The following is a 22724-nucleotide window of genomic DNA, read 5'->3' on the forward strand; positions in this document are numbered from 1 at the left end:
GTAGCGATTGGTCTCTGTGACTATAAGGTTTAGCAGAGAAAAAGTGAAAAATAAATTAAAGTATGATATGGGCGGAGAATCAGGCGGAGGGGCATGTTTAGGTCCAGGAATTTCCATGAACGAAACAGGAGGCTGAGGAACGTTGTCAGGTTCATTGGGAGAAATTTCCACAAAATGTTCTCCAGAGACATCATCATCATCATCATCTTCGTCATCACTAGTTTCATCAACAACAGTATTCACAGTAGCTTTACTGCCATTAGAAACAAATAAACGCCTCTTCTTTAGCTGTGGTGATCCCGGGGGCGTGTCTGGTATAATTTCATCACTACTCTCCGAACTAAATTCACTATCGCTATCCGATGAATCATCCGCGTTCACTTCGCATTGTTCCAAATATTCCATTAATTTATTGTCATCAATACCTGCTGAAAATATATCACGTGATCCACTTGCCATTCTGCTGTCAAGAATCCACACACTGTAAGAAGCAATCTTGTACTGACCGGTTAGCGGTATTTCTAAACACAGGAAACAACTCTTGTGAAAGCTAGAACACCCTCTTAGAAATTCCAAAGCAAGGTCAGGCACATAATAACTTGTAGCCCCTTTACTACAGGTTGTCACAAAAGTATGCACGTCACTATAGACTGCCAAAAAAGTATGTATATCACAGAATTTCCAGCCGGCCGATGTAATCGGCTCTGGCAACTTCCGCACGGATATTTAAAGGCCGATCTCATCGGCTCTGGCAATTTAAAGGGCGGACGCTCGCAGTACCGCCTGGCTCCAAGAGAGTTAAAAAGATGTTCCATCAAATCAACACTTGTTATGTAAATTAACTAGTTTTATTACACTAGAGGACCAGTTACAACTCATCATGGAGTCATCCTCAGCACAAATATTAAAATCACGAACCATTATACCGGGTAAGCAGAATAAAGCTGAACCGCTCCATCCTGTGCACAGTAATTCCTGAGTGAGTTAGTCGGTCGGTGACAAAATACAGTGCCGGATGTACTCAAGGTTGCTACCGCGCCAGGTTTCACTCTTTGTTGAACGTTTGCAAACATGGCACGTGTTTTGTTAGTGACATTAGTACAGTGTGTGAATTCGGTGAAATAGCTCAAGTGGCTCAAGTCGGATATCGGTATTCTGTTCCTCAAAGGGTATTCATTTACGATTCATATGTCCGTACAGAAAGTGTGAGGGCGTAAGGAATTACTTCAAGAGAAGTTTCTTGATGTTTAACTCCAGGTAGGACTTTGATTCATAGATTACTAAATAAATTCTTGATAAGAAACGCAATAAATCACGAACAGTACTCACACAAGAAACTGTATTCGTAATGCTCTGCAAATGTCTCCTACAAAATCACTTCGACGACTTGCTCAGGAAATGGAAATTTCCTATGGTTCTGTTTGAACGGGTACAAAATGTTACTGAAGTTAAAGCCGTATAAGATTACTGCAGTGCAAGAACTTCAACCGGGTGACCCTGCATTACAAATGTGATTTTGTAAATGGGTTTTGAATGCGATACATGATGGAGAAATTGAACCCAATCTAATGTTCCTTTTGGATGAATCGTGGTTTCATGTAAGTGGGTATATTAAAAAATAAAATATATTATTACTGGAGTACTGAAAAGCCTAATCAGCTTCACCAAGTACTCCTGCATCATGCAAAAATAGGAGAGTGTGTTATTACCGGCGAGAGAATAATAGGCTCAATTTATTTTTCCGGAAACCATCAACAGTGATAGGTATGTACAAACCATTTTGTATGTTAGAAATATAGGGTCGATGCATAAGTTTGTGTGGTATTCTTTTGGATTGGCAACAATGCAGTGTGAAGGAATTGCTTATCGTTATTCCGTTGTTTTAACTGAGCTTGGAGTTTGTGTGTTGTGAAACACAGGTTTTCTTGATTTCCGACACATTTTACTCTTTGAGTTTATCCGAGGATCCAGTGCAGCAGGAGGTGCAAGAACAATTTGTGAAGTGTACAGGAATGAAGCAATTGCTGAAAGAACAGCACAAAAATGGTTTTCCCTGCTTTTGAGCACAACGGTCTGACTTGTCTGATAATCCCCGTTCTGGAAGACCTTCAGATTTTTATGAAAATCGCTTGAATGAGTTGCTTCATGAGAATCCTTGTCAAACAATGCAGGAAATGGTGTAAGTTGTTTAATGTGATCAGACAACTAGTGTACACCATTTGCATTCGATGGGTAACGTACAGAAATTGGATATATGGGTACCACATGTGCTAAGTGACAGTAACAAAAATCAACGAGTAAACATCTGTTCATCATTGCTTGTCTGGCACAAGTTGGCTTGTGATAGGCATGGAGCATTCCTTTCAAACATTGTTACGGGTGACTAGAAATGGTGCCTGTTTGTCAACATGAAGAAGAGGAAAGAGCGGCTCAGCCCATCAAAAAAATCAACTCCCTGTGCCAAGGACAGTGCTCATCCACAGAAAATCATGTTGTGTATTTTGTGGAACAAAGATGGCATTCTTCACCATGAACTTCTTCCGAAAAACATAACTATTACCCCTGCTGTGTATAGTGACCAGCTAAGATGGCTTGCCATTGCTACTGACAACAAAAGACAAAGACAACACCAGTCTTATTGCTCCATGATAACGCTCGTTCGCATGCAGCGCAATTGACCAAAGGTGTGATGCTGAACTTGGCTGGGAACCTTTTCCTCATCCTCCGTATTCTCCTGACCTTGCCCACTCAGATTTCCATCTTTTTCGCTCTCTTTCTAACCACATTCAGGGGGGAGTGTTTCCCGACAAAGCTTCTCTTGACCAATGGCTAACAGATTTCTTCCAGTCAAAACCAAAACAGTTCTACAGGCGAGGCATTCAACAGCTACCTGAATGTTGGCAGAAGGTCATAGAGAGTGGAGGTGAATACATCACTGAATGATTGTGATTTACAGTGCGTGACAGTGACAGTAAAATAAAATAAAATATAAGAGCTGCACAAACTTAAGCATCAACTCAATAGCTTATGCGACAATGTATTTACTGTGGACTTCCTGTCATGCACACATATTTCATGTGCAGGCTGCGCTGCTGGGCTGCGGGACTGGTTCCGCTTTATGTTGTTCACCCTGTACAATTACATACATACAGATATAAATTTATAATAAAATATCATATTACCATGTGGAGGTTCTGGAAAATAATTGTTCAATATCCTGTTATTTACATTTATAAAAGAGTCTTGATTTAAAAACTCATACTGAAAGTGACTGTTGGCTTGCTTGCTTGCTTGTTAAAAGGGGCCTAACATCTAGGTCATCGGCCCTTGAAGGTAACTAATTTTACACATAAATAAATTATGGTGTAGTATGAAAAATTATTTTTTGTAGAACTTCTGTGACCATGTGGATATATTTGTCTTTTCTGGTATATATTCAACTAATGTCAAATGGGCCTTATTTACAAAAATCAGTCTAATCTTGGCAATATATTGGTGTTTTGGAAGGGAACATCCTTTAACCCCTTAGGTGGGCATGACATCTTTAGATGTTTTCGCGCTGGGCTTCTACAGTGGGTATGACGACATTAGTCGATCGTAAAATTTATCGTGTATTTATCTTGACGTTGAAGGCATATGGCGTTGCCATGGAATCTATCGCATTAGTTGATATGTTTCGAAGAGATCACGCTGTGTATTTTTTATTAGAGCTGTCACAGCTCTGTAAAATATACAGTATTTGGTTTGGCGCCATGCACGATGTTCCCGCAAAACCATTTACGTCGCGAAGCATGGCTTCCAAACGTAAAGTAGATTGGCTTGATTGTGCGGGTATTTCAACAGTTTTAGAAGCGGAGAGTGATGATCAGATATCTTCTTTATTTGATGATGATGAGTGGATTCATACTGATGAAGAGGACAGTAAAAGTGATCCTGAAAGTGAAACTGAGGTTTTTCCAGATGAACCAAGTGACGCGGACAACGTTCAAAATGTTCAAACTCAGCCAGCTCACTTCGTTGAGAATGGTGCTCCAAGACCAAGGTTTACTTTTACGGGTGTAAATAAGATAAATATAGACTTTAGTGACGTGAAAAGGCTTTGTGTGTAACACGTTGTTTCCGCCTATTTCACACATAACAATCTACAAAACCGATAATCATCTGGATTCAGAATAATATAAATAATGTTAACCCATTTGGATTCATAACAATGTAAATAATGTACATAATGTTAGTATCCCAGTATTGAAGAATAAAATTACTATCATATTAGATTAAAATAATTGTGTACATATTTATGAAGGAAATATTTAAATATCACAAAGTGGGGAAAAAGTACTCAGGGGAGGTTATGCATGTGGAGAATTTAGTTAGCAGTTAAGGGGTTAAGGGGATTACTGGTTGTTATTATCATGTTACGCACAGAGAACTAGCGAGATTGTGATGTTTGATGTCTATTATACAATTTGTAATGTTGAAAATATGTGAATGTTCCCTTCCTTGCCCATGTGTCCTACCGCTGAAGTGTTACCTATACAGGTCGTTGACCAGTGATGGCTACGCTCAACTGCTTAACGATCGCTTGCAGTCCTTCATGGCCTTGACGTACCATAACAATAATGAGATATTCTAGCAGGATAATGCACTGTGTCATCAGGCCCAAGTTGTCTAGAACTGATTTGAGGAGCATTCTGGAGTTTCAATGATTGCTACAGCCACCTTGTTCACCTGATAAGAACTCTAATATTCTTTAAATCACTACAACAATGATTTATTATTGAATAGTATCCTCCTTATGGTTAATGTGAATTACATTTCCACCTAACTTAATCCCTTCCTGCCATTTTATACCTTTCAGCAGATGATCCATGTAAACTACGAACAGCAAAGGTGAAAGATTACAGCCTTGTCTAACCCCTGTAAGTACCCTGAACCCAGAACTCATTCTACCATCAATTCTCACTAAAGCCCAATTGTCAACATAAATGCCTTTGATTGATTTTAATAATCTAACTTTAATTCCATAGTCCCCCAGTATAGTGAACACCTTTTCCCTTGGTACCCTGTCATATGCTTTCTCTAGAACAATGAAACATAAACACAACTGCCTATTCCTCTCGTAGCATTTTTCAATTACCTGGCGCATACTGAAAATCTGACCCTGGCAGCCTCTCTGTGGTCTGAAACCACACTGGTTTTCATCCAACTTCCTCTCAACGACTGATCGCACCCTCCCTTCCAAGATGCCAGTGAATACTTTGCCTGGTATACTAATCAATGAGATACCTTGATAGCTGTTGCAATCCTTCCTGTTTCCTTGCTTATAGATAGGTGCAATTACTGCTTTTGTCCAATCTGAAGGTACCTTACCAACACTCCACGCTAATTTTACTACTCTGTGAAACCATTTCATCCCTGCCTTCCCACTATACTTCACCCTTTCAGGTCTAATTTCATCTATTCCTACTGCCTTATGACAATGGAGTTTATTTACCATCCTTTCCACTTCCTCAAGCATAATTTCACCATCATTTTTCTCCTCCCCATAAGCTTGGCTGTTTGCAACACCATTAGGATGATTTCCTTTTACATTGAGAAGATGTTCAAAATATTCCCTCCACCTCTCCAGTGATTTCCTGGGATCTATTATGAGTTCACCTGAATTACTCAAAACACTGTTCATTTCCTTTTTCCCTCCCTTCCTAAGATTCTTTATTACTGTCCAGAAAGGTTTCCCTGCTGCTTGCCCTAGCCTTTCCAGGTTATTACCAAAATCTTCCCATGACTTCTTTTTGGATTCAACAACTATTTGTTTCGCTCTGTTTCCTTCATCTACATACAAATCCCTGTCTGCCTCGGCCCTTGTTTGGAGCCATTTCTGATAAGCCTTCTTTTTAAGTTTACAGGCTGCTCTCACTTCATCATTCCACCAAGATGTTCGCCTTTTGCCATCTTTACACAGAGTTGTTCCTAGGCATTCCCTTGCTGTTTCTACTACAGCATCCCTGTATGCCACACATTCACTTTCTATATCCTGAACCTGCTTACTGTCTACTGTTCGAAACTTCTCACTAATCATATCCATGTACTTCTGTCTAATTTCCTCGTCCTGGAGATTTTCTACCCTTATTCGTTTGCAGACGGATTTCACTTTCTCTACCCTAAGCCTGGAGATACTTAGTTCACTACAAATCAGATAGTGGTCTGTATCATCGAAAAATCCGCAAAAAACTAGTACATTCCTAACAGATTTCCTGAATTTGAAGTCGGTTAAGATATAGTCTATTATGGATCTGGTACCCCTAGCCTCCCATGTGTAGCGGTGAATAGCCTTATGCTTGAAGAATGTATTCGTAACAGCTAAACCCATACTAGCACAGAAGTCCAGCAAACGCTTCCCATTCCCATTAGCTTCCATATCTTCCCCACATTTACCAATCACCCTTTCGTATCCTTCAATTCTATTCCCAACTCTCGCATTGAAATCGCCCATTAGCACTACTCTATCCTTGCTGTTGACCCTGATCACGATGTCACTCAATGCTTCATTAAACTTGTCAACTTCATTCCCATCTGCACCCTCACATGGTGAATACACGGACACAATTCTAGTCCTAATTCCTCCAACTGACAAATCTACCCACATCATTCGCTCATTTACGTGCCTAACAAAAACTATGTTGCGTGCAATGGTATTCCTGATAAAGAGCCCTACCCTAGACTCTGCCCTTCCCTTTCTATTACCTGTCAAGTACACTTTATAATCTCGTATCTCTTCCTCGTTATCTCCCCTTACCCGAATATCACTTACTCCTAGGACATCCAGATGCATCCTCTTTGCTGACTCAGCCAGTTCTACCTTCTTTCTTCCATAAGCCCCATTAATATTGATAGCTCCCCATCGAATTCCATTTCATTCGCCAAGTTGTTTCAAAGGAGTCCCTCGCCTGTCCAATGGGAGTGGGACTCCATTACTCCCATAGGTCCGAGGCCTGCTTAAAATGTTCTGAGCTCGGTAAATTCATGAAGCAGGATGCTACCCTACTTGCACATAGTCCAAGTGAGGATCTCTTCTCTAACGGGTTATGGACTACCGGTGAATTGTATAGTCCTAGCTGCCTGAGCACAAGGAGGGCCATGACTTAGAATATGTCCGAGATGCCCACTCCCATTCCATAGCAACTGGTATCCCGACTCTCAGGACCAATTACTAGGCCACTCAGCCGTTGCCCATGGTTCACGAACCAGGACGTGATTACAGTAACCCACAAACATGAACCATCAATTATTCAGCTTGGGAAAAAAACAAAATCATTAACAATTGTGCAGTCTTGGAAAAAAATCATCGCAGATATTTCTGAAGACGATGGATTTCTCGGATTTGCTTAAGCCGATACAGTTAGTACAGTGAATGAAGCCGTAAAAACTGTCCAAGGTGGAGAGGAAGTTGATGAAGACAATATTCGTCAGTGGTTCAATTGTGACCAGAACGACCAAGGTTATGAAGAGCTGACAGATGAACAGATTTAAAAGCAGAAAACCATGACTGATTATTTTCAGAAACAGTAAAGTTAGGTAGTATGAATATTTTTCTTTGCCTTATTAGTTTCAACAAAAAGTGTTGTTTATATTTTTCCATTTGTTAATTGTGCTAAGTGCTACTTTTACTGCAATGTATTGGGTAAGTTAAAAGATTTTTTTTTTTGCTAGGGGCTTTACGTCCCACCGGCACAGATAGGTCTTATGGCGACGATGGGATAGGAAAGGCCTAGGAGTTGGAAGGAAGCGGCTGTGGCCTTAATTAAGGTACAGCCCCAGCATTTGCCTGGTGTGAAAATGGGAAACCACGGAAAACCATCTTCAGGGCTGCCGATAGTGGGATTCGAACCTACTATCTCCCGGATGCAAGCTCACAGCCGCGCGCCTCTACGCGCACGGCCAACTCACCCGTTAAGTTAAAAGAGAACAAAACAGTAGTATCATTTATTATCATCTGAACTGCACTTTCAGTACGCCTGTTCTATTCTTAAACACGATTTTGCTTATCCAGGAAGCCTTAACCCTACATTATACCGGTTAATCAAGAGTTGAGTGTATGAATATTATGTTCGATGGAAAGAAGGTAGCAGAAGTTGATCAGTTCCAATACCTTGGCAGCATTGTAACTCAAGATGGCCATTGCTCAGGTGAAAACACCAACAGGATTCAGAAAGGAGCTCGTTTGTACCATCAAGTTAGGAACCTCCTCTGGGACAGCAAAATTCCTTTAATATCTAAGAAAACTTTGTATCAGGCCTACTTTGTACCATACAGTCTGGAAACTTGCACTATCAACAGAAGGGATAACAGCAGACTCCAGGCTGCAGAAATGAAATTCCTGAGACCAATGCTGCAGAAAACAAGAGGAGATAAGATCCGGAATGAAAAGGTCTGCGAAGACATCCAAGTGAAACCACTCAACGAAATTCCAGCAACATAACGATTGAGATGGTTTGGTCACTTGAAGAGGATGGATCTGAAGAGGGTACCACGAAAATGGTTTGACAAAGATCTGGAGGGAAAGCGACCTAGGGGCAGACCAAGGACAGATCTCCCAAATAAAAGATAATCTGCAAGGAAAAGGAGTGGAATTGTGTAAAGATGAAGAGAAGGAGAGGTGTACTTGCATAGACCTAAGTGAAGACCGCACTTGCACTGCACCTGGGAAACTGGAGACGGTTAAATGATGATTATGATGATGATAACACATTAGTCTAAGACACTAACAGCTCTTCCAAACCATTGCACATCATTGCTGGTTTCATGTCCATGCTGAAATGCTTCTGCCTATCTTGTGACGGGTTGGTATATAAGGGCATTATTAGCACAGCTTCCACAAGCTCTCCATGATATTCTTGGGAATTACAACCCTGGTGAATGGTCAGCTTGATGTACACACAACTGTTCTTGCCTCGTTACATCCATTCTACTGCAGTTGATTAATCTCATATTTGCTGTTCCGTATTGACACCAATAACCTTGAAAGGAAATAATTCTGATAAACATGATACTGTATAGGCATTTGGGCTTATGCCGTATCAAGAAAATAAGGCGAAATTCTTAACGTTTCGCAGAAAACTGTGCTCTGTGTCCTCAGAAGAAATCTTGACTGACCACGAGAAAGGCTTCTTAACACATTAATGAGGGGATACGTTAATTAACGTAGTTTCGTATCGGTGCGCGGGCGACCGGCTACGTAAATTAACGTTTTCTCACATTGCTTCATTCTTGTGTGATTTTATCCTCTCTGCCGTTTATTAATCAAAATATTTCGTGTTGTTTAAAAACTAAAGTCTCTGTTGATCGTAATTTAGATAGATATATTCTTTTCTTGACAATGCTTTCTGCACAGGAAGGTTGATTTCACAACACTCTGTACCGCGTGACTGAGTGAATTGTCAGATGTCAGCATGGCGCGCCATAGCAAAGACAGCTTGAACGATGATGAAATATTTTGAGAATTTCATGCTGATAGTTTATCTGATGTCGCTAGTGATTGCAAAAGTGTAAGCATCGGTGATTGTGAAGATGTGTGTCCGTCAACATCAAAATATACGCGTGGAAGTGAAAGTGTGACATGCAGTTCAGAAGAGTCTGTTGACGACAACAATAATACGAGTGAAGATGCCAGTGATAGTAGTGACAGTGAGGTTGATGGCTGGACAAATAAGGATGAAAACACAGTCCTAGAACCATTTTCAGGTTTTACAGGCGTTTATATTTCATCCTACTTCTCATGCTAGGTGTGCTTCTGTTGCCGGTCTACAGGAAATAATGGAGTAGCGCGCGCCCGGACGATAATGTGTTAAACAATGGCACTTTAAAATTTAGATGTTATAATAGAAGTGGAACTGGTACGTTCATTCGCCATCAGATGGCCCCCACGTGGCCACTTCCACTTCTGTTATAACGTCCAAATTTCAAAGTATCATTGTTTAAGAAGCCTTTCTCGTGGTCAGCCGAGATTTCTTCTGAGGATGCAGAGCACAGTTTTCTGTGAAACGTTAAGAATTTCACCTTATTTTCTTGACACGGCATAAGCCCAAAAGCCTATACAGTATCATGTCTGTAAGTACGGGCGGTGAAAGCATTAATGGCAATGAAATCATTCTGGTTCCACCTTAATCAGATTCTTAAAATCTTTAACTTATTATTATTACTATTAATATTTACAAATTGCACATTTTTTAGTACATGTTTCATCCTTATAGAGGACTTCTTCAGCCAACGGATAATGCAAAAATAATTGATATAAGATTAAGAATTTTTTTATAAACATCAGACATTGTACATAAAGATTTCATAATTTCTAGTGATTATTTGTTCCTATGTAATGAATACTGACAATATTGTTAATATTATTGACATGGCAGACTTCTATTCAACTCGGAGTTTTCAGTGTAATGACGTTAAGATACTGCTTTGTTGAGCAGCTGTTCTCCTTACTCCCAAATCTTCCCAGACCAAAATTTGCAACATTTTTGTAACACTACTTTTTTTTTGTTGAAAATTGCCCACAACAGATCATGCTGCTTTCCCTTGGATCTTTTCCAGTTCTTGTATCAAGCAATCCTGGTAACGTCCCATACGCTGGAACAATACTCTTAATTGGGGTCTAACCAAATATTTGCATGCCCTCTCCTTTACATCCTTAGTATAACCCCTAAATACTCTCATAACCAAGTGGAGAGATCTGTAACTTTTTTTCACAACCTTGTTAATGTGATTACCACAACGAAGATTTTTCTTTGTATTACCACCTACTTACAGGGATTCCCATGAGGTATTTTCACCCCATCAACACAGAAATTAAAACTGAGAGGACTTTTTCTCTTGGTGAAACTTTCAACCTGACTTTCCATCCTGCTTCCCATCATACCATTGGCTGCTGTCCATCTCACAAACTTGTTGAGGTCTCTTTGAAGTCGCAGTTGATTTATTTCAAGTCATCATCGATCGTGGCATTGGTGGCAATAACAGAGTCCAGGTTCTTAAATTTGTCTGTCATTACCAGTGATTCACATGCTAGGTAAGGTGTATTAGGTGGACCTTGAACTTCTGGCTTGGCGAAGTTACAGAAGATGTACTCCGTCTTTTTACCACTAACACTGAGTCCATCTGTCTCCAATAGTGATGGAATATTGGATTAATTTTATTCCGTTTACGTTACTGAATTGATGCAGTGATCCAATGCACAGCACATTAGAGTCACCGTTCGTATTACATCTGTGTGTACTGATAGGTAGCAGTAACAACATTCAATGTTCACTGCTCTCATCAGCTCTTCATTCTCTGAACTGCTTTCCTATGCATGGTATCCAGCCTTCTGATACAGATTTCTCCTGCAGCCATCTCTTTGCACCATGTTTGGATGTTACAAAGTCCCTCCCCCCCAAAACAGTGACAACTCCATTAAATAAGTATAAATGTATGTATATGTATGTATGTATGTATGTATGTTAGGTATTCAGCCCAAAGGCTGGTTGGATCCTCAACAGGTCCACCATTAGCTGTCATAGATGGCCTAGGTGTCACTGAAGAGGCGTACTAGGGAAATGAGAAGTGAGCTAGTTTCCCGTTGCTTTCCTCACCGAGCCAGAAGTTGCTATTGCACATCAGTCTGCCAAGCCCACTGGAATGCCTGCACCAACCGACCCTATGAGCGAAATTTTCACACCATTCATAGCAGGGACTGGCTGCATAAGGAATGGCATTACTAGCGTCACTCATACCTCAGCCACTTTCATATTGTCAAAGCCAAGGAAGAGAATGAGACAGGTCAATGAAAGTAACAATTTTATTCTAGCCCATACCAGAAGACATAGCGCACTGTAAACACTACATCTTGCCAGCAAAGGCATAAGTATAAATTAGATGTAAAAATATCTTTCCACCCTCAGTCAGTGATCTCGTGATTCGATGATTGATGTCTTGTACAATGATGCGATATACAAACTGAGATAATACTGAGGTGTTCTTCCAAATATAAAACAGACATTTCTGAGTGGTCATGAGCAAGATTCATAGACATAGGCTAGAGAGTTAAGATGAAATCAATTATCGAATGTCAATTGAGTTATAATACCATGATTCATTAAATTAACCTCTCATGCCGGGAGCATGTGAATGTCACGTGTGTGGTAGTCGTATCTATCGGTCGATGCATGTGACGTTCACGCTGAGGGCATCACCTGTTCCAAAACAGTCTAGCTCTGCCATCTCTTGACAATTCTCTGTATTACGCGACATATGAAACCCTGAGACTCGGTTCTCCCCACCTTGTGTGTTTTCTTTGACCTAGAACTGTAATTTTGTTATAAAATACATCTTGGTTTCACGTTGCCAACTGCTGTTGTTTTAAGGCTGCCAAATTTGGTATAAAGTCCTATGAGGTCTGTGAATCGTCCACGGAGTACTTCTGGCAATTCATTATATACACAGGTGTCACAACTGATATACAAACTGATTTACTGTACAGTGAAACATAGAAGACAACACAACCAGTAGTAAAAATGCTAAAACCTCTCTTTGGTATTGGACACACTCTCTGGATGGACAATTACTATAATTCTCCAGATTTGTGTCTTATATTGAAGGGGAATAGTGTCAATGCAGCTGGTACCCTTAGGCTCAACAGGAAAGATGTTCCAAAGAAATAAAAAAACACAAATTCAAGGTGAACTTGTAGCATATCATTCACAGGGTGAAATGGTTCTGAAATGGCTTGACAAGAAACAGGTTTCTTTCATTTCCACATTTCACGATGCCTCGATGAAAACCTCAGAGAAACAGGGCAAGGAAATGGAGAAACCCACTGGCATCACAGAATATAATAAGTTTATGGGGGATGTTGATCTCAAAGATAAGAAACTGCAGCCCTACCTCATAGAGAGGAAGCATTGAATAAAATGGTACATAAAACTTTTCAGACGATTATTGAACACAACATTTCACAATTCCATCCCGGAATGTAAAAAAAAAGTCACCTCGATTACAGAATTCAGTTAGTGCAGGAAGTCACTGAGATCCATGGAAAGACTGCAGACTTCCATAAACGTGATAGACCTTCCAAAACACCTCATCCATAGAGACTTACTGCTCGACATTTCATTGAAAGGCTCCCTCCCACAGAGAAGAAAGGTAAACTTTACAAAAGGTGTGTGGTGCGTATGCAAAAAACAGAAGGAAACACCATTCTGGTGCAAGGAATGCAGCGTTGGGCTCTGAGTAGATGGGTGTTAAGTTTATCACACTGAAGCCAACTTTTAGGTGAGTTAAATTTTTTTTTTGGTAACAAAGTGTCTTGTTGTGGTGTGTATCTCCTCAAAATTTGGGTTATTTATGTGGAAACGTGTTGAGATATACGTATACGTACTGTAACATAGCTGCTGCTTGGCCAATTAAATTACTGCCTCTGGCGAGAGAATTTTTTTCCCGGCTTGAGGGGGTAATGAATAGAAGAACCTGTAATCAGCCTGTCTACTTACTATCTACTTTTATAACACTGCAAAAGAATCTAACTACAGTTTTATTCAAACCACCCTGTTAGTGGAAATGCAAGTGAATATATTATTTTCAAACGAGCTGAAAGCGACAGTCTGTAATAAAGCCACAAGAATACGATTCTTACAGCAAGCCATGGCTCTTTATGTCTTGCTTACAGCGGACATTCCGCTGCCTGCCAATGTCCAGTGTAAATCATATGAATTGAATTTTGGTCCTATTGATGATTTATCACTATTAACAAGGATGAGAAGGTCCACCTATTCAATACTATATTATCTTAAGCAAAGAAGTGACATAAAAGTGTTAGATGTATGTGCAAAAGACATCAGTTTTACTGGACTCAAGTGTAACCACAACATATTTCATCAGTGCATCAAGACATGCCAATAATGTTATATTAGGTGTTGGTGTTTACAAGTTACACTTAATGTTCTTTTCCATTTATAATTTAAGACTGAAGATGACCCAATACAAGGATCAAAACTAGTCCCGATGTAATATAAAATATTAACATATTATATAAAGTATTGATTAGGTGGACCTTCTCATCCTTGTTGATAGTAATAGCAATAGCAATCAGGAGAAGATCCTACCATTAGTAGCTCTGGTATTTGTCATGTGTTGTTTTGTGGGGTACAATAGCACCGATCAGCACAGTGTGGCGACTTGCTAGATGCACTGTTGCGATGACAGTGGGTTCAAAGCATTGGTTGCTGCTTCAGTGAGTCAAAGAGATGTAGAAATATACATAAATAAATGTATGTTACAGAAAAAATAAATATAGTATTGAATAGGTGGATCTTCTCATCTTTGTTGATAATGTTCAGTGTTCCGATAATGAACTGCATGTGTATGTGCACGTGTTTTCTCTCACTAATCCGCAATGCATCACTAAGCACTGTCACAGCTGACTCGTGTGCCATGAGCTCAGCATTTGGTGATTCAATTCACGCGGACAGCTGAATGAATTGATATACTGCTTTGAATCATTCACTCAGTAGCCAACACGATTTACAATAATACATTACCAAATTTCTAAAGTAAACAAACAAACTGTCTTTGTCTCATATTTCTTAGACGGTTTTAGAGAATATTTTTCTACTGGTTTAACGTTGCACTAAAACATCGAAGTTTTTTGTTGACTGAAAGATGGGAAAGTAATGGCATTGGCCTGGTGTAAAAATCAGAAACCTGGGATTATAACTTTCAGGGCTGCCGACAGTGAGATTCGAATCCAACATCCCCTGGATACAAGCTCACAGCTGCGTGTCCCTAACCGAATGACCAACTCGGCTTGTATTTTTACAAAATCCTGTTAATAGAGGTTGGTTGCCCAGTTGTACTTCCTCTTAAAACAATAATCACCACCTGATAACAATGAATAATATTATTGGCTTAACGTCCCACTAACTACTTTTACAGCTTTGGGAGACTGTGAGGTGCTGGAATTTAGTCTCGCAGGAGTTCTTTTACGTGCCACTAAATCTACCGACACAAGGCTGACTTATTTGAGCACCTTCAAATACCACCGGACTGAGCCAGGATCGAACCTACCAAGTTGGGGTTAGAAGGCCAGCGCCTCAACCGTCTGAGCCACTCAGCCCAGCAATCACCACCTGACACAGGTAGAAGCAATGCAAGATAGAGGAGCTGTGGTCCCCAACCCACGCTTGGAAATTCAGAGTGCCTGGTCTTCTTTTCAATTGCCTCTTAAGACCGGCAGGGGATACCGTAAATGTATCCTACTGCCCCAACTCACAGGGAGATTATGAACTTAGGTCAGGTTAAATACATGACCATAGTACTTGGGGGAAAGCTAGAGGGGTCTGGGAGCGTTAGCTCCCAGGTTAGAGCCATAAAGTGGCCCACAGTCCTCTAGTATTCCCTGTGATAGTATTGGCTAGTTACAAGACCATCAGGTAGTTACGTCGCGGATACTGCAATAACATCCGACACACAATATAATGTCACTTTCAAGAAGTGTGGCAGCAATGGACTTAATGATGCAAGCTCTATCAGAGACAACAGGAACTGCCCAACTGCCAATAGGATCATAGGAAATGCTGCATTTCAGAGACTGACACAGTGTCGGTTTTAATTTTCCTACAAAAGAAAACTTCTACAGACAGGTTGGTGGTCCCTGGCAAGCATGAAGGAAGGAATTCTTCTCACGTCTACTTTAGGTACTGTTTCACATCTTTTTCACACAATTTTCATCTTCCTAAAAATATGAACCAGCTAGTAAAGTGTAACTAACTGTCCTTTACACAGAGTGTTTTACAAGATATGTTGAGCTATCGGAAATGAGCCCTGGGTGGCATTTAAGGTCAGAAAAATTAATGTAGCTTTGTTGCACTCAATTTTCCCAAAATGGCAGTAATGTTGTACAAGATTCAATCATGGCTTTGACACATTCAATTCTCCATTAACAGTAGCAATGTGGTACAAGATTTGATCACCTAAAAAGGTGTACTATACAACTGCTATATCTTGGTTGTGGAACCTCCGATGTCCACGACATGGCAACTCTGATACAAGAAACACAAATTAGGAAAACTTACTCCATTAGGCTGCTAACCTCCTGCAAGAAGACTGCACCAGATAAAGGTACAACTGCATAAAGGAAAATACATTTTTTTGCAGTAATAGTAATAATTCATGGGGGAGGGCTCTCTAATGGCATAAATGGTAATATAATATCATTCGACAAGGGGTAATAACTTACAGATCCCTCAATGTAGAGATTGGCAATAACTGCTGACAAGTTAGTTTCCCGTTCATCTTCGTAATCATCATTACTGTTCTTTACAATATCACGATAAACGTCAAAGCACTCTTCGTACCTGAAACACAAATGTACTTCCTGTACTTCAAAAATTAAAATAACCTCAACAGAAACTGTAATAATAGGAGCACTTACTTTTCTAGTCGATAGAGAATCTGTGCCTTCAACTCTTTCAGTTTCGCTGTCAAATTCGAGGCAGAATTGACAGTCTTTAATGCTTCTTGCGGTTGATTGAGACGATATTGACAATATGCCTTTTCAAATGCTAAGTTACTGAAATTTTGAAAGACCATGTGTAAACACAGGGACAAAATTAATTCGTTAACTGAGGTACTATACATGCTCATTACTTACGAGGACAATTTAGGTTCTTTAGCGATTGCTTTCAATGCATCTTGGAATCTTGACAACTGAATAAGGCAAACGATTCTGCAATGAAATGCCTTTTCCTCATTAGGAGCAATTTGGAGTACTGAAACACAAAATTAAATTATTTCCATTGACAGTACCCACAGCAGGAACATAAATAAACACGAGGGCACATGCAAGACATATTGGCAACAACATTTTTGAATTTGCATAGGCATATGCTATGAAAATTACGATCAAGAAGATGTTTATTAGGTTTACATTTATTTGCTGTTTTAAGGGCCCTTTCGAATTCGCCGTTCTGCCCAAATCGATTTAATTCAGCGTACAGTACACTCGCATTCGTTTCTCTAGTAGCAGCCATGATGGCAAACTAATAAGAGCGCTATCTGTAGGTAATTTTGAAGCACCGCCGTCTCGATCGAGACGGCTGTGTTTTGAAGTTACCCCTCGGCCGTGCTCTTTCTTCCTTGACATTTTATGATTAATCTAGGGCTTCCTTGTATGAGAGCGATTGGTCAACATTTTTATTGCGCATGTACCACGTGGTGTGCTGGGTCATTTAAAAAAGTATTTACAGAAGCTTTTCGTTGGTTCTGTCCACTGTCGATCTTTGTTGAGTTGTAGTGGAAATCATTCATCGCTTGGAAAGCTTGCGAATTATTCTCGAATTGCAGTCGACAGATTATTCTCTTTCTTTACGAATATGGAGTCAATATTCAATATATTTGGCTCTCAACAGGAGGCGGTGAAATTACAAAAGCCAGTGTCGTCTTCCGGGACGTTTCTGGGTAAGGTTTTCTTTACTATAGTAGATTTTAACACACGATCTTCTATAGTCAGCCACATCCGAAGAAAGTAGTGCATATTAGTTTGTTTTAACTTCAATAATACTAGCTGGTCAAACCAAACATACATCTATACTCTATAGAACATGGATTAATCCGATGTTGAATGTACTTTATGTAAAGAATAAACTGGAAACTAAGGAGTGAAAAATGGGTTGTTCGACAGGAAAACTAACGTTGGGTCCTCTAGACCAACGGCAATTTTTAAATTTACAAACCCGCACTCTTGAACGAAGGCTACCCTTCTTTTGTCGAGAGAAAAGTTGTTAATTAATACACATGCCTGAACAGATTCGTAATCACCTTTAACCTCCCATAACTCCTCCTCTCGGCATATATCCTATGGTAAATGACGGTAAATTAATACGCACGTACATCTTGACAAACTTGCTTCCCTCGGAATCCATAACTAAAATAGACGAATAAAAAAGATGAGTAACACTTGGAAAAATTTTCTGAAACCTACTTTGCATTTAGCCTACATTTATCGTAGATAATTTTTATTCATTTTTTATTTTATAATTTATGTCCGCCTCCTTGGCTTAAATGGTCAGCGTTGTTACCTTCGGTTCAGAGGGGTCCCGGTTTCGATTCCGGCCGGGTGGAGCAGTTTAACCATTCTTGGCTAACAGAGACACTACACGGAGCTGTAACAATTTTGGGCCCCCTACCATTTCATCTATATAGGTATAAGCCTGCCTTTTATTTGTCGTCAGTAGCACTATAATTAAACACAAGTGAATATTAATAAGAATAACTGAAATAGCAGCATTAATAGCTGAGCTGAGTGGCTCAGACTTGAGGCGGTGACCTTCTCACCCCAACTTGACAGATTTCATCCTGGTTCAGTTCCATGGTGTTTGAATGTGCTCAGATACGCCAGCCTCTTGTCTGTAGATTTACTGACATGTAAAAGAACTGCGGGACAAAATTCCGGCAACTCGGCGTGTCAGAAAACTTTCGGAAGTCGTTAGTGAGATGCAAAAACAGTAACATTACTTAGTAAAACAAAATAACTTAAAGTTAATTTTAAATACTGTATGTTTCATAGTTACTTCACTCACCCTAAACATACCTTTCTCTGCTTTTCTTGGAACTGAATACACTTGTAACTTCGGAATAATCTAGAAATGAGGTGATATTCTTCATGGACAGTACTGTAAGTCCCAACAATTGTTCTTTGTGATATCCATGGGGAGGTCATCTTTAGTCCACTGGTATCAGTGCACAACTTGCGCTCCTTACCCAGTTGTGCAATATTTGGAATTTAATGTAGAATATAAATAATTACCAGTATTTAATTTATGTTGATTTTCTTTAGAGGGAATTTTAAGTGAAGTAATGAGTGAAAGAAAAATTGACTTGAAATTGTAGAAAAGAAAGAGGAAAAAATAAATAATTTTACTTGAAATTATCTATAAGAAAATGTGAAGAGAAATAATAGAAATAATAACAAAAGTTTAAGATAATATGGGTAACAATCATCCCTCAGCGGCAGTTCATATGAGAAATTATGAATAATACAGCTTGAATTTAGTCAGCAGTATGTGGTAAAACTGTATCACGGTCATTCAAAGGTAAGTTAGGTCTTTATTAAATTCTGTCTGGAGAAACTACTTTCAGCAGGCGCAGTGGTTAGGCTACAAGAATAGTAAAACTAATTCTCAGCAGAGTACAAATACTTCACAAAGCTTTTTTCTCTTATGTGTAGTTAAATGCTGCATATGTGTGAAGGGATTACGATCACAAGTGCTTGTAATTCCTCAGATAGTTAATATCATCACAATTTTCACCATCAAACACATCATTTATCAAATCTGGACTGTTTAAAAAGTGTCTGTAGGCATTATTTTCAGATATGACAAGTCATACATAAACCCAAAGGTGGCAAAGTACTAGGCAAATGTTAGAAATCATCATCTGCAGTTTCCAGCTGTTGGCCGGGTCTGCTTGGAACATAAGCCACTCCATCTTGTCTTCCCACTACTTCGCCCTAGTCACTCTTGCCCAGTCCTCTCCTCTTCTCAGTACAGACTCTTCCACTCATTTTATCCACCTGTCTCTTCGTCTTCCTCTTGGCTGTTTACCTGTTATCTCCATTTCGTGCATCCTCCTCGGTATCCTTTTCCTGTCATTCTCTTCATGTGTCTATACCATCTAAGTCTAGATGCCTCTATCCTATTCTGTAGTGGCTCTTCTTTTACTATATCTTGAACCTTCTCATTTCTCATCTTATCCCATCTTGTCACTCCTAACCTGCTTCTCAGAAATTTCATTTCACTTGCCTGTATTCTATTCATGGCTCTCTGTCTCATTACCCAAGTCCTCGGCTGCACACGTCAGAATAGGTATATAGTACATCCTGTATATCACTCTTTTGCTTCTCTGAGGGACATCCTTGCTCCAAACTAGGCTTCTGACACTTTTCAGGAATGCTCCTGCTTGTCTTCCACGCTTGATTCTTTCCTTATAATTTCTTCCACTTTCCTCTATGATACTTCCTAAGTACCGGTACTTGAAACTCTCTACCTTCCTAAGCTGTTCCCCTCCAAGCATTATCCCTCTCATAGGTCTCTCCTTCCTAGTTGTGATCACTATCTCGCTCTTTTGGGCATTAAATTTCATTCCATATTGTTTCACCTCATCTACCCAAGCATCTAACTGTTCCTGGATATCCTCTTCCTTTTCTCCCCAGACTAACAATGTTTGAAATATAGTTTTTAAATTTGATTGAATATCATTTATCATAACATTGAAATATTCTACCTTGACTTGGTCTCGTAACCAAACATCTTGGTCTTTGCATGTTAATGTAAATTTATATTTACTATTTCTTGCATAAGTAGATATTGATGAGTTTCTTCTAATGCAAACTTACAACCTGTTGAATAATATTTTGCAGTCCAAGCACAAAACATCTGAAAATGAGTTTTTGTGCAAATAGTCTCAATATCTTGATATAGGTTACACGCTAAACTAACATGAGATAGGATATCATACAATATATAATTCGTGAAAGCAGAAACTCATATGTTTTCATTTCAATTAACTGATTCACATTCGCACACTATTACAGAATCATAACAGGTTCTACAAAGTCCTCACTGTGGTTTGCTCTGTGATACTGCTTGGCAGCGAGGCATGGGAGCGTTATTTTATATCCAGTATTAGGAGCTGTGTCCTCAACATCTACCATTATTCTTTGAAACTAGGTAATTGCATCTGATCATTGCTTCAATTTTTAAAAGGTCCATAAGCAACAAGATATGTTCTCTAACTTTGAAGAGTTCCGGTCCTTCTGCTTGAAGGGAGTTTGTTACGGGTCTAAAATGCCACTGTATTTTGCCATTAGGTGAATTGCAACAACAGTCAGAGTTCGATGCTGAACAGTGAAGGTTATGTGCACGTTGTTGAGTCTTATTTTCGAGAGCCTTCGTGATACTGGAAAATTTTTCTGAAAAGAGCCAGATGCTTTCGTTCTTTGAGGATTATCTTCTTTCACAGAAAAGAGGCAAGTAGCAGATCTGCTTCCTTCGGGGTTGCCTTTCACGAGAAAAAAAAGAAAGAAAAAAGTTAATTATTTCCTTCATGGTACCTGCTGCATTCTTCACAACAGAGTTCATTGAGGTCGTTTGTCATCAGGTTAAGTTTGACTAGCATAGTGACAGAAAATAGCCTTTTGGTACCTATCTTGTATTAATTTTAGCAACACCACTTCCACGTTCTGCCATTGTAGCACAACCATCGTATCTTTGACCAAATAGTTCAGTTAAATCCAGACCAGAGCTTGTTAACAAATTGAAAATTGAGGTTGCGACTGTCTTCTGAACTGAACTGCAGTTAAAATATGCTTAGTTGTGTAGCAGCTTCTCAAGATTTCAAAGGAAGCCACACACCCGATCTTGTGAGAGCAGAGAAAGAGCTAATGAACAGTGTGGCCCTAATAACAGGAGTCCACTGTTGATTTTTCACACAAATCAAGATGTTAATGACTCAGATCAGTTAAGGCACATAGGGCGGTAGAAAAAATTTCCCATGTTGTATCCTCTTCTAACTTCATTCATTGTTGATGCAGGTGTGATAAACTGATATGACTTGAAAAGAATATTCTCTCACCCATGGGTAAATATTGCAAGTATTGAGAACTTCATTCATTGTGTGACTGCATTTCTTAGTTTCTTTTTGGTTTTGACAACTCTGACTCGAGGCCTGGGTGTTTGTGTTTATCCCTATACACATCTCATTGCATACACATCTCTGTACTACCAACTGCCACAGAAACGAGCAATACTGAATATATCCCTCCACATAGGGATGGTGTCATAAAGGGCAACTGACTGTAAAACAGAGCCAAGGCCACTTGTGCATAACAATTTCCACCATTGATTTTTTTGTTATTTACAATGGTTCATGTTTGTGGGTTACTGTAGTCACGTCCTAGTTCGTGAACCATGGGCAACGGCTGAGTGGCCTAGTAAGTGGTCCTGAGAGTAGGGATACCAGTTGCTATGGAATGGGAGTGGGCATCTCGGACATATTCTGAGTCGTGGTCCTCCTTGTGCTCAGGTGGCTAGGACTATACAATTCACCGGTGGTCCATAACCCGTTAGAGGAGAGATCCTCGCTTGGACTATGTGCAAGTAGGGCAGCATCCTGCTTCATGAATTTGCCGAGCTCAGAACACTTTAAGCAAGCCTCGGACCTATGAGAGTAATGGAATCCCACTCCCATTTGACAGGCGAGGGACTCCTTGGAAACAACTTCGCGAACGAAATGGAATTCGATGGGGAGCTATCAATATTAATGGGGCTTATGGAAGAAAGAAGGTAGAACTGGCTGAGTCAGCAAAGAGAATGCATCTGGATGTGCTAGGAGTAAGTGATATTCGGGTAAGGGGAGATGAGGAAGAGATAGGAGATTATAAAGTGTACTTGACGGGTGTTAGAAAGGGAAGGGCAGAGTCTGGGGTAGGGCTCTTTATCAGGAATACCATTGCACGCAACATAGTTTCTGTTAGGCACGTAAATGAGCGAATGATATGGGTAGATTTGTCAGTTGGAGGAATTAGGACAAGAATTGTGTCCGTGTATTCACCATGTGAGGGCACAGATGAGGATGAAGTTGACAAGTTTTATGAAGCATTGAGTGACACCGTGGTCAGGGTAAACAGCAAGGAT

The 22724-nt window shown here is 39.8% G+C and overlaps 2 protein-coding genes across 5 annotated transcripts in view; one reads left to right on the forward strand and one right to left on the reverse strand.

The window, feature by feature from the left end:
- Window positions 1-17081, reverse strand: part of Srp72 (signal recognition particle 72) — a 126023-nt gene extending 108942 nt beyond the window's left edge. The window contains exons 1-4 of the mRNA XM_067146409.2: window positions 16961-17081; window positions 16685-16802; window positions 16466-16603; window positions 16271-16388 (exon numbers count right to left, since the gene is read on the reverse strand). Of these exons, the coding sequence (XP_067002510.2) occupies window positions 16271-16388; window positions 16466-16603; window positions 16685-16802; window positions 16961-17063 (477 nt within the window). The 5' untranslated portion in view covers window positions 17064-17081. The remainder of the gene's footprint in view (window positions 1-16270; window positions 16389-16465; window positions 16604-16684; window positions 16803-16960) is intronic.
- A 219-nt stretch (window positions 17082-17300) lies between these two features.
- Window positions 17301-22724, forward strand: part of LOC136872613 (uncharacterized) — a 138376-nt gene continuing 132952 nt past the window's right edge. For all 4 annotated transcript variants that reach the window (XM_067146416.2, XM_067146422.2, XM_067146431.2 and 1 more), the window contains exon 1: window positions 17301-17490. In XM_067146416.2, the coding sequence (XP_067002517.2) occupies window positions 17406-17490 (85 nt within the window). In that variant the 5' untranslated portion in view covers window positions 17301-17405. The remainder of the gene's footprint in view (window positions 17491-22724) is intronic.

This window comes from Anabrus simplex, chromosome 1, assembly GCF_040414725.1.
Source record: "Anabrus simplex isolate iqAnaSimp1 chromosome 1, ASM4041472v1, whole genome shotgun sequence".
Classification (NCBI taxonomy): Eukaryota; Metazoa; Arthropoda; class Insecta; order Orthoptera; family Tettigoniidae; genus Anabrus; species Anabrus simplex.